Source organism: Penicillium subrubescens, assembly GCF_028828155.1.
Source record: "Penicillium subrubescens strain IBT 31985 chromosome Unknown utg000002l_segment0_segment0, whole genome shotgun sequence".
Classification (NCBI taxonomy): domain Eukaryota; kingdom Fungi; phylum Ascomycota; class Eurotiomycetes; order Eurotiales; family Aspergillaceae; genus Penicillium; species Penicillium subrubescens.
In genome coordinates, this window is record NW_026643152.1 from 1,656,098 (window position 1) to 1,668,400 (window position 12,303).

General features: G+C 49.8%; 4 protein-coding genes across 4 annotated transcripts; 2 read left to right on the forward strand and 2 right to left on the reverse strand.

The window, feature by feature from the left end:
* Positions 1-1,641: 1,641 nt before the first annotated feature.
* On the forward strand, positions 1,642-2,409 carry N7473_001976 (RelA/SpoT; the record flags this gene model as incomplete). Its single annotated transcript, XM_057147916.1, has 1 exon — positions 1,642-2,409. The coding sequence occupies one exon, from the start codon at positions 1,642-1,644 to the stop codon at positions 2,407-2,409; it is 768 nt and encodes a 255-aa protein (XP_057011570.1).
* An 833-nt stretch (positions 2,410-3,242) lies between these two features.
* Positions 3,243-3,694, forward strand: N7473_001977 (uncharacterized protein; the record flags this gene model as incomplete). The annotated part of the gene is made up of 2 exons (XM_057147917.1): positions 3,243-3,318; positions 3,381-3,694. 2 exons carry the CDS (start codon positions 3,243-3,245, stop codon positions 3,692-3,694), a joined length of 390 nt encoding a protein of 129 aa, XP_057011571.1.
* Positions 3,695-6,871: 3,177 nt separating this feature from the next.
* N7473_001978 (putative RNA exonuclease) lies at positions 6,872-8,438 on the reverse strand (the record flags this gene model as incomplete). Its single annotated transcript, XM_057147918.1, has 3 exons — positions 6,872-7,573; positions 7,629-8,182; positions 8,240-8,438. 3 exons carry the CDS (start codon positions 8,436-8,438, stop codon positions 6,872-6,874), a joined length of 1,455 nt encoding a protein of 484 aa, XP_057011572.1.
* Positions 8,439-9,695: 1,257 nt separating this feature from the next.
* On the reverse strand, positions 9,696-12,001 carry N7473_001979 (transmembrane 9 family protein; the record flags this gene model as incomplete). The annotated part of the gene is made up of 4 exons (XM_057147919.1): positions 9,696-9,714; positions 9,776-9,996; positions 10,050-11,842; positions 11,908-12,001. The coding sequence occupies 4 exons, from the start codon at positions 11,999-12,001 to the stop codon at positions 9,696-9,698; spliced, it is 2,127 nt and encodes a 708-aa protein (XP_057011573.1).
* Positions 12,002-12,303: the final 302 nt, after the last annotated feature.

The window sequence follows — 12,303 nt, forward strand, 5'->3', positions numbered from 1 at the left end:
TATTGACGAGGCCAGTCTAGGTACCACGAAAGCATTGAGTCGACGTGCAGGAAACGCTGTAGGTAGTTATGCCACGGATACTCTGGAACCAAGGACTCCGAAAGTCAGCACGAAAGGCCAAAGGGTGTTAGTGCACCACAAAACCCGAGCCACGAGATGAGTAAGATGGTAAACATCCAGGTGCACATTCCGCCGTGAGTAGGGGGGTCACCTCCTACGCTCCTGCAGAGTTCTTCCACTACATGATTACGTCGCTTGCGCCTATCCTGATTGGAGCCACATGTGTACTGAGAAGCAAAGCCCTTCATTTTTTCTAGAGGTTGCCAGCGGTGTAAGCGGCTCTTGTAGGGCAAACTTTTGTCGACTCTTTAAAAATAATAGCGCCATCAAGTGGCCAACGGCCTCACGTAGAGTTACCCTTGATAGGCTGGCTTCAGAGATAGGTTAGTTCCCATGCTGCAGCGTGAAAATCTCGTCCCATCATCGGTCGTTTACAGACTGATATGGATTTATGCCTTGTTTCCAGCTGTACCCCAGTGTATTGTGTCGATTGGGTGCAGGTCTCTCTCGACAAATTAGTCCCATCCATGAAACTCGGGCGCAAGTAAGGCACTATCAAAGCCCTTGAGAATAATAGAGAGCCGCCTAACGCCTCTACCAGGGCTCTATTCGGGCACGACGGACCCTTAGTTTCACGCAAGAAAGAATTCATTGGATGACATGTTGAGTTGAAAAGGGTGTCGCGTGGCGCGGTGCAGTAGGCCCGAGCCATTTCACGTGTGTAGCATCATACCTCAGATCAGATTTGCCTATGACCAACTCGAATGGCCCCATTCCCCGCTTCTCAAGAGTGACATCCTTATCCTCTGGGCCCCAGACGTGCCTCTCATGACCTCATCTATGTTCTTCTGTCTTACCTGGTAGCTGGTCGTTAATTTTGCATTTAAACGAAAATTAAGGTGTCAGATATCAAAAGATCCATTACATGCAAAACAGCCCTACAGATCCACAGTTCATCGGAAAATCTCAAACTGTTTGATGGTGCCCACCATAACCTCGGGTAGAAACCAAGGAATCCCGGACTTGGGCGCGGATATGTGTTGGTGCAGCTCCAGCGGACAAATCAGGGATCCCAACGTCTCAATAATAAGCTCTAAATATGCAACTCATCCTCCTAGTTCATATACATGAACCAATTGTAAAGATCAAGATAGGGGATCTTGGGCGCCAAAGTATTCCATTGTCTGCGGCTGACCTGCAGCTCTTGTAACCTGGGTAAATGTGTGAAAGTGCAAGGAAGCGAATAGCCTCGCATACGATTCACCGATTCATCCGATAACCCTTGCTATCCTTCACACCATCAGTGAAAATTTTAGCACGAATCCTTGCTCTTAAACATTTCAATATTATATCAAATCGTTGTTTGTGATGAGGATGGGTGGTATTGTTTTGCGTTCTCGGTGTTGGGCTTTATTTCCAGTGGTGGATGAGGTCTATAAATACCTCGAAGATTGCATATTTCTATCTTTCAGTCGTGAGATAAATCAAATTCTTCTTTTTCTCAAGTGCAACTGTCTTGCTCGAACAGTTTTATCAATTTCTTTCATCAAACTGTGAGGGTTCTTTCAGCCCTTCAGGAGAATGAGCCCGACTGTCATGAAGAACGTATCGATGGCCCATCGACTAGGATCCTCTCGCGAAGAGGCGAAGGATAATCAGGAGTTTGCAACAGCCAATGAAGTCGGACACTTTTTTCAAAAGCTCCTGTGGGTCGCTGGGCAAGAGCTGGAGAACCCGACGAGTGCGTCTTCTGAAGCATTGAAAAGTTTTCTCGAATCGATCAATAAAAACAATCGAGCTTCTTTGAGAGGATTCCTGAGAAATTCCAGCTTAAGCACCGGTCCTGAATCTGCGTACAAAGAATTCAAGCGACGATATGAGCCCATGGATGTTAATCAGGTGCTCTATATCATCGACGAGGAGTTTCTGGTTAGAGAAGCCCGAATTGTTACCACACCCGATAGACCCCAGACATCCGCAGAGAAAATCAGGATAATTATGAGCACAATCCTCTGGATGGACAACCTTTTCCCTTCGTGCGAAGGCATGGTGTGGAAAATGAGATTCATTAGCTTTCCCATCTTCTCCCTCAAAGAATCTCTCGACTGGCTCCGGAAGGTTCGTCAGCGCGGGTTCTTGACGGGGCACCAATTGAGCGACCACGACAAAAACATTCTCAATAAACTTTGGAATTGGTTTGACACACATGATCAGAGACCAGTTAAGTTAGCATTTGCTATGGCCAGCCACGGGATGGTGAGAGATGTGTTGAATGAGAGAGGACAGTTGTCCCACATCATTGACGATTTGAATAAACTGATTGGAATGCCGGTGCGCCTAGGAATATAGGCGTAGATGGAAAACGGCCAACGGGTCAAAAAGTTCGATTTTGGATGATGTTTTTTGTTTGTTTTTTTTGGATTTATTTCACAATCTTTGGGGCCAAATTGATCAAGTCCAAGCTCAACTTAGAGAATTTGAATCACTCCCCTGCTCGCTAGCCAGATCATGCTTCCGTACGCCGTAGATAAGGTCACAAGGGGCGCCCATCCAGGTTCTCGCCCAGAAAGAGCATTCGTGACGCGAAAAAAACTCCTAAATCTTATTATGATCGGCGGTCGAGACCCGAAAGGCCTTTCCAAGTACAGGAATGTTTGATCCTTCCGATCGTAAAAGTTGATAGATCTCGCGTATGGTCAGTGCGGAGCAATAGAAATTACCGATGGTCTGAAAATCGTGAAACGGGAACAGGGGAATCAATGCTCCTTGAGAGCATCAAGACAATGTGTACGGGGAAAAGGCCAAAAATTGTGGTCGCTGCATCGGTTTGAATCTGAAGAGCTCAATACTTAATTTGTATCAAGGAAGCTGTTAGCTTGGATACCAGGGCGGCGCGGGGGAGGTTGGGAGATCATCCTGGTGATAGCAAAGGTACTGTTTTTATCTTGGCCTGGATGCAAGCTCCGGAAAATCCTTTCGAGGCTGAAGTCTCAAACACGAGCCAAGACCAATTCGCTTCCAACTCTTGGGGTCAAGCGATATAAATTAAGGGCAAACACAGCTAGTGACTTCCCGACTTCATCAGCTCAAGCGACGCCGGCACTCAAAAGCCTAGAGGAAGCAAGGGGCTTTTTATTCCACCCCGAAGTTTCCTTGTTAGTATCGACAACGGGCAGGGCAGTATGGCAGAAGTACTGGCAGTCGCCGTTGCTAGTGGAGATAATCAGCCTTCCGCAACTTCGGAACAGCGAGTATGGGGTACTGAAAGTCCCTCTTTTTCCTGTCATGGTACCCAGCTAATTAGCATTTTGTAATAACAGATAATATTCACAGACATGAGTTTCGTGTGGTTGTCTTATGTTTGGAGAAGAACCCAGAGGCTGAGCAGGCCACAGCCGAAGAAGTGGCTCTATGCCATAACTTGGGCGAAATTGCCGAAAGTGAAATCCCCGAAAACGAGTGCAACAAGACCTGGGCCCGCCGGAAGCTTGTTTTCATGTACTGGGTGTTTTGTGGGACGAAAAATGCATGGGAGTGGGATGTTGAAAAGATACGTGAGGAGCGCCGGAGAGACCAGGAGCTTTATAGGTTTTCGGATTCGGGTGAGCTGAGCCCCAAGTCACGAGGAGCGTAAGGGATAAGAGACTCAGCTATCCGGCTGTCTTCACTTGCTGCAAGAGATGCATCAGGTCTGTGTGATGAGATATCGGTGGCTGACATTATTCCTTCAGATGATGTCTATCTAGACTTCCTGATGTCTCGTGCTTTTACACCTCCCCATTTTGGAGCTCGTCGGCCCCCAGGGGCCTATTGCTCTGGCTAGAAATTGGTCTCAAGAATGTGCACATTCCCTTATTGTTTGTGACGGGGTCGACGGTAGAAGAGAAGAAAAGGAAAATAAATGGTCGCAGACGGAATTGGCTGATGGAGGGCTGGGGAGAAGTGTGAATGGCCAGTGATAGTCTTTCTGCAGGCTTGCCTCTGGCATGCGGTTGGTCATCAAATCCCATGAAGTCTGGGGGCTGAGCATAGGCCACAAGCCCAAACAAAATGTTGTGTGTTATGGGGCATTGTTTTATACTCTTTGAGTCACGCAGAAGTCCACAAATCCATCCCTTTGACGCATTACTATCTTTTTTACTCCTGTCAGTTGTTGGTTCTTGCCAGGGCTCCTTTGCTTTATAGCCGAGGTTAGCAGGATAATTGCGGAATACTACCTCACGGAATCTCTATCGGGCTTTGTGACTCAGGCCTCGCCCCAAAAGCAATTTTGGACTTGACCGCGAATAGAAAATCTTTAACAACACATTGCAGAAGGGTGGCCGCCATCAGTTGACTTATCACAGAATGATGGAGCTTAACCCCTATTGCAATCGCGAGAGTAGCTTGATAGCATTTCATTACCCTGTGCTTGATCCGTGTTGTAGTAGTCTAGAGGAATTGATGATCTTCTTCTTCCAGGGGGAGACCCTGAGGCAATATATACAACGGGAATGTCCAGTTGATCGGAAAATGTTGGTCGGGACGGCTTTGTTCCTGATCTGCATCTGCCTCATATGACAACAGTCTGGACATGCGGCATCCTTGGCTAGTCGATCGCTGCGTCGTTCTCCAGATTGTCACGTTGTCCTGTACCCACTGAAGGCGGAGCGCTATTCACTTGGCTTGAATCTTTGCCGCCGCCTGTATAGATTGCGTGGATAATCCGTTGTCCAGATTTGTTCGGGGGGTTTGTCTGCAATGCTGATATGCTGTCACAGAGAACCGTTGCTCTCGTTGGTCCACTATCTGCTGTTCTTGGGCGATGATGGGCGATCTTGAATACTGAGCTGATAGCGTGGTAAATGTCAATCAGCTCCGCTACGTGCACCAACCACCGGTCCATCGGTTCCACTTGGACCTGTTGCGATTCAATGGGCTCGTGATTGTCGTCAAATGCTACGACGGCCGCACCTAAGTGACCCTCACTTCCTGAGGCATCTGGGCAGACGACAATGTCGGACGTGGGCTGTACAATCTCTTCTCTTTCTCTTGCTGTTTCTCAGTCTGAGTCGATCTCAGTCTCCATGAAGGCTCGGCTCGCTACGGCGGCAGCGTTCCTGGGTCGATTGTCTCCAGGTAGTTCAAGCTTTCCAAGTTCATGGTCTTCAACGCTTCCGCTCGTGGGAAGCAAGCGTACGATCCGACATTGTTCCTCCGTTTCTGGGCTCGCGATAATGCACACAGAATGGGGTGATCCCGAGGTAGAGTGTGGAGTGTCACGATGGTGTTCTGGGCGCGGTGGTGGAGACGGAGGTGTGAGAAGGATGTCTGCTTCCACTTCTAGGGTTGTGGTAGCCACTGTCCTGAAAGCCGGCAGGATACGCGCTGGACGGAATACCGCCCTTTTTGAGGATCTCCGTACATAGAGTGTACTGGCTGGCTATACGCATGGTTTTAAGTGTGGTTATCCATGGTTCATACCTTTACTCCTCTTCAGCCCATAATCGATGGGGTCAGCTCGACATATCCGGACAATGGAAGGGAACGATAAATCCTTTTGGGGGTTATTGGCTACATCAAAATCACATGAGCGCAACTTGACTTGCTGTTTTGTCTAGCTCTCCATTCGGAGCGTTTCTCTGCGTGCTGTGACTTCGGTAGTGTGGCCTTATTTCCCGGCGCTTTAATAGTAGCGCAATCTCATTGTTACATCGTAACAGTGCCGATAATAAGTCTAAGGAATTCGTCTCGGTTGCATAGAACTCGCATTCCTGATTCGCAACTTACAGGCTAGCGACTAAGAGCCGCTAGCCTGTGCCCGTCAGGTTACAGGGCATCCAAGTGTGAATAGCTTCATATCAGAAAACTTCGTAACACCCGGCCTCTAAGCTGGCTATTTAACATGAAAAGAATCACCGCCCGATCAGGACAGATTTGAGAGCTAAAAACCATCCTGCCGATCGGCTACAGCTGAAGAGATTAATGCATCCTATTGCTCACCGACTCTTCGATCACTAAGATCCCCGAAGTCCCGGGGAGGCAGGGTTAAACGCCCGACCTCCGTGACTTCGAGATCTAGGATAAGGGCCCCGTGACATACCGAGATAGGCGCTACAAGGAGAAATCGGAGATAAAGGCAATCCTTTGAATTCTGTGATAGGAGGCCTAGGAAATAAGTATGTTAAAGTCGATCCAGGTAGCGGGGTTAGGATAAAGGAGGGAAGGAGCGCGTTGAAAGACCCTCGGGAGAGAGGGCGGACGAAGAATCTTATAGGCGCTCGACTAGGCAGAGCGAAAAGGAGAGAGTTCTAGGTTTAAATGCAGAGGGGGAACCATTTTTGGCGTTGTTTTGGTCGCCAGTGGAAACGGGGGAAATAATCGTTGAAGTCAAGCGTAACAACAGGTCGAGCGGAGGATGACTAACGGTCCTAGCTAGGTGCAGAATAGGAGGCAGTACGGAGCTCAGCGGGCGGTCAAGCGGTAGCTGGCGCCAGAAGCTGTCATTTTCGGCGTCGATTTCGCAGGTCCCTATATTCTAGTTGTAAATATTCCGGGAGGTTCCTTATTCCACGAGGTTAATTCGCTTGTCATTGCGTAATTCTGGATCCAGTTCGTTCTTGATCAGGCGACGTGACAGCTATAGATCTAGATCGGTGATTGTACAGTTTACAGTAGCCGTGTAAGCAAGCGCCTGTCTCAATAGACTCTGGTGCGACTAAGAGTTATAAGCCTCAATCAATGCGGATTGAAATTTTGAATGAAGTGACTATCTACCTTCTACAGCACAGCCCAGTCGCCAGACTTCCCAGTCTCTATCCTTGGAGGGTGATTACTCCACGACCTCTCCCTCGACCCAGAGGTTACTAGTGTCGATCTTCTCCACCGGTGGATCAACGTTCTGCGTGTAGAAATGCGCGAGATCTCTGGTCGCCTGCGCATCTTCAAGGCTATCGTGCCCCTTTCGGGAAATTGGCTGGATTTCCCTTCCAAGGTGAATCCTTGTTAGATTCTTGAGTGAGGCTGCCCCGATAGGTGTGAGACGGCGGCCCTCACACGCTTGGGTGTCAATGGCCCTTCGGTGGATCCACCGAAGGGCCAGGAAGTCACCCTGTCCACCATGGACAATGACGATTGTCTCGGGCCCTACAAATGTCCAGAGACGTCTTCTGGCCGCGTCACGGCCCAGGAATGCCTGCTTTGTTCTTCTAGCACTGTGTAGCATTTGCCAGGTCACACCCGAGTATTTCGTATTCGGGTGGAGGAGATTGACAGTTGGGAACACTAGGGAGTCCAAGATCGTTTCTCCACTGAAGTAGTCAACCGCACTGACTCGGATTAGCTCAGATTCACCATTCTCGGCTATTCCCATCTCGCAGTCGAGGGCAATACATTGCCGCGGATTCTTGCTGTCTTGGGGCGTTTCATGTAGGCGAAACTCTTTGTAAAGTTTCGCCAGATTTTGACGATTCGTGTGCTGTGGAGCTTTGGCACAGCCGGGGGTGAAAATGCCCTTGTCACAGCAGGCGTACTTCTGTGACTGAATTAGCACTCGGGTCAAAATCAAATATGAGCTGTTGTACACTTACCCCTTTCATCAATGGTTGCAAATGGCGGTTACAAGGTCCCGTCTGCAGGACCTCAAGAGGGAGCTGTCCATGAATTCGGAGATACTCCTGGAAGTCCTCCTCCGTAAGTTCAGCATCGTACCAGCTGACATTTCCGGTCACAGTGCTGAGATTCATCTGGGATTGGAGATGGCGAGTGATCCCATCTGGCCCTGGCTTGTGCCAAATCGGCTCGTCGGTGATGGTAAACTCAGAGTAGTCAAAGAAGCACTCCGGGTCAGGGACAACGTAAAAAGGGCACAAGTAGTAGTTGGCAACGCTGTTAGAAGGCTCTGCGGAATTCTCCTCCTTGAGGTTGTTTGTCTCTTTTGCGGTAGTCTCCGCCATGAAAACCAGGCGCTGGCGAACGAGTAGGGCCCACTCAAGGTCCTCGACCATTTGAATGCTGAAAGCCATTTCCTGTGTGATGCGATGATTTTCATCCTTCATAGACTTTGCTTCGGCTTCATCAACCTCGTAGCGCTCTCCGTCTTGATACCAGACGAATTTGGTGCGTTTGGAGGAGGTGAGTCGCTCTGTATCGGATCGTTAGCAAATCTGATATAACAAATAGCAAGCACAGAGTAACATACTGCGGCAAAATTCGCAACGTCGCGATGCTTCAAGTTCTTTGGTGCTGAAATCAGTCCAGCGAAGACCCTGCATTTTTCTTTGGTCCCAATCAAGTACTAGGGCGTCAAGACCGGCCCGCTCCTGGGGAGTGTCCCGAATGGGATTGAACTCAATCTCATTGATCACCATCTTCGGCTGGGGAGAGATGGATGAGGCCATGATAGGTGACCTGGATGGCCGGCAAGATTGAGAGGAGTCTGACGGTTCGAAGTGGGTAAATGTTGAGATGAAATGAGGCGTGATGTGAGGTGGATCAGAAGATCAGGAACGAGATCAAAGTCTCAAGAGTGAAACTGAGTAGCGAGTTGATAAACAGACTTAGTCGGGTTTGAGGAACCGACTGAGGTGCGAGATCAAAAGGGAACAGTGTGTAAAGATGCTCGAAGCTCGAAGACTTGGATGAGTATCGAGAGAAGAAAGTTGGTGAGAGCGAGGACTGGATGGAAGAGAGAGGTTGCTTAAGTATTTTCTAGGAAACACCGAATCTAGCCAGCAATCGCAAGATGACTGGCAGGCAGCGACGTCGATAGTCAGTTTTGGTAGATTTCAATACAGGCCCCGGCTACGGAGCCTTGGGGATTCAAGCAAACTTTGGGAAAAAAGAACGCAACGGGCACCGAGCCGAAGGCAGAAGGGCAAACTTCCGAATAGAGAAAATCATGAGCACGGACAGAGCATAGTTGTGATGGATGCTTATAGAATTTTCATGTGCGGTACTTGTGGGCTGGGGAAACTAGGGATAGAACGGCGGGGGAGGGGCAATGTATTAGTGATGAACTCTCATAGCCCATTTTAGGCTTAGTACTCTATAGAGAACGAGGGATTCGTCACGATGACTGGAGACAGCTGCGAAACATACACTGTACAAGTAATGGATGGGGCTCTTGTAGATTAACTAGGCATAGTACTCGAAGGCCGCAGAAAGGGACCACTCTAATGCCCAGGAAAAAAGTGTAAACCATACACGACAAAATGTCATAGCCACCAGGACGCCCACATTGTGGAATACGGCGAGACATAGTTGAATAAAAAATAAATTAACGCTCAACGAAACACAGCCTAGCGCCTAAAACCAAATCCAACGGGGTCGGCCAGCCAACCGTGAATGCAGCATCGCCTGGCTGAGTGGCAGGATGACTCGAGTCAGATAGACACACAAAAGGAGAAAGATGGAAACGATAGATGAGAATATAATCAGAAGGAAGACGTGTATCTGAAAGAAAGGGAGGTGTGTCTCGACAGATTGAGAGTCGAGACATGCAATTCAAGACAGGACGCCGTGGTGGTCGATCAACATCACCAATGCTTGTTGGGCAGATTAATCGTAAGAGATACGGAAGAATGGAAGAGATTGGAAAGTAGGGTTGGTTAGGCGTCGAGTAAACTGGCCGAAGGAGTTTGAAGATGGATGTCTGGTTAGTCCACCTTGATAGCACTACAGTCATAAGATAATTAGCATTCATTCGACTCCAGGGTTAGCCGGGAATTATGCCTACCTGTAGACACGTCGGACAAAGGTATAGGCAGCCAAGAAACCGACGGTGCCAGTCAACAGACCATACACAGCGCAGGCGAGGAAGCTGTAACTGAAGAACAACAAGGTGGACACGAAGCCGGTGATGTGCAGCTTAAACATGTAATACCAGATGCAGTAGGCGAAGATCCAGAAGGCACTGCTTCCACCGGTCAAGAAGCTCTGCCACCACCAGTGATAGTTCTGTAGAGGTCAATCAAGAGTCCAAAGTATACGAGAGAAGAAAAAGATCATACCTCGGAGCAAAGCTGGCTGTAAGTGGCAATTACGGTCACTTCGACGACCGTCACAAGAAGCACGACAGAGACGACACTGAGGAAGCCAAACACATAGTAGTAGCCACTCTTATCCTGCCATAGGTTTTTGAACACAAAGAGCAGCTCGATGAAGAGGACAGCAAAGGGGATCAGACCAGTCAGTAAGGGACCCGCAGGACTACGCAGGTACCAGGGCTGAGGTGGAATTTGACGAGGCATGGCGTTGGTCTTCAATGGATGCTCCCATGGCTTCGCCCGCACATAGCCAACCCAGCTACCAATGTACACGAGGGGAACTTGGATGAGCAGCCAAAGTGCAAGAAGGCCAATGAGGGTGCCGAATGGGATTGCCGTGCTGGATGCTTGAGCCCAAACGAACAGGTTCAGGATGAGGACAAGGCAGAAGGTCAGACCAGGGAATAGAAGAGCTGTGATCAGAGTGTTCTTCCGCCAGCCGGTTCCACCAAAGGTCTTGTACAGTCGTCCGGAGAAGTAGCCAGAGAAGACGCCGGCAAAGACAAACAGACCCATTCCGACGCTAACGAAGCCGCCACGGAAGCTGGGGTTGAGAACACCCAGACAAGAAAGCACCAGCAGGCCTGTTGCCATGAACAGCAATTGCATACCGGATCCCACAAGGGGAGCCAGGAGGCCGCTGTAGGCTGGAACTCGGAAAACATCGCCGTGGAGAAGCTTCCATCCGCTAGTATCTTCGAAAGCTTCATCATCCGATGACATATCCGCATCATGCTCGACATCAGTATTCAACAGCCCCTCGCCCTTCTTCTCGCCAGAGCGCTTGCGTCGAGATTGCACCTTCAGCTTGCGGTCCTCCATAGCTCCGTCGCCGCGGCCCTTGATATCGCCCTGGACAGTGCGACTCCAGATGACAAAGACAGTCACTCCCAACACTGTGGAAATAGTCAGGGAATTGATAATCGCCAGCCAGTGGGTCATCGAACCCTCTCCCTGGTTGGTGAAGTACAGATCCCAGCGGTTGGCCCACTCGACCTTGTTCTCCTCCCGGAAATAAACGGAGTACGTGTAGGGAATATCCAGCGTGGCACCATCGTCATCTTCATCATCTTCTGGGATATATGACAGTCCGCCATACTTCTCCCGCAGACGCGACATGTTGGGTGCAATGTACAGGCCAAGACCTTCTTGGTTCTTGTGTACGGCCTTGGGGCAACCGTCCTCCTTGCGGTCATTTGCGGTGATACTCTTGGGATAGACCTCAAATCCGACGATAACCTTGCCTCCCTCGGGTGCGCTACGCCAGCGGATAACAATAGTGAAATGGTTGTTGACGAAATAGCGCGACTGGCCGGTAGCCGGGGAAATGTCGCGGTAGCCCAACTTGAATCCGGACGCATAGTATTTGCGACTGCGGTCGACGGTCACAAAGCTCGTAGCTCCGGGAAGGTTGTCGAGGATCCACTCAATCACATAGTTGTCCTTGACCAATTGGCGCGCCCATTTGACCTCTGAACGGCTCGCTTTCGCGGTACATAGAGACTGGCATTCGACGTCTTTGCCCATGACGACCTCAAAATCAGAGGTCATGATGCGGTCTCCCCGCAGAACCTCGCCCAGGTTGAGCGAGATGCTCTGGCCAGAGCCGAATGGGGATCCGCCATGGGTCCGGCCGCTCGGGGGACAGACGAATGGGAGGTCAAAGTAGGCATACTGAAGCTGGGTGTGGTCGGAGAAGATCTTGTTCACGAGCAAAGGGATCGGTTGGTCGTCGTTGTACCGGGTGACCGAGTAACCTAGAGAGAAAGAAGGGTCCAAATTAGCGTTGCACAAGCAGCGCAACCCTTGTTCGAGGGCTTACCAGGGATGTAAAACGCCCAAGCACTGGACACGAAGAGGAGCAAGCACAGTGCCCAGTTGTGGACCCGAAACGGCCTGGGAGCAATTGAATGCATTGCGAAAGGGATCTTGAGTTGCGCCGCTCTACGCGGAGAGAAAGGGCAGCTTCTAGATACCCATGCACGTATGTCGTCGGCGACTTAGCGGAAATATGTGGGTAAAGGAGCGCAGATCACCAGAGCTTCACTGGCGGTCGCACCCTTGATCTTCGTCCAGGGAGATAGACTCGGGGCGTGAAGAACTTATATAGGCGATCGTCAAGGGATAGGTGAGTGGCGGGTAGTTAGACAATGATGCTAGGTGTTCGGCGGATTGTCGATCGACTGTGGTCGGCAGTATGGGCTGCAAATAGAACCAG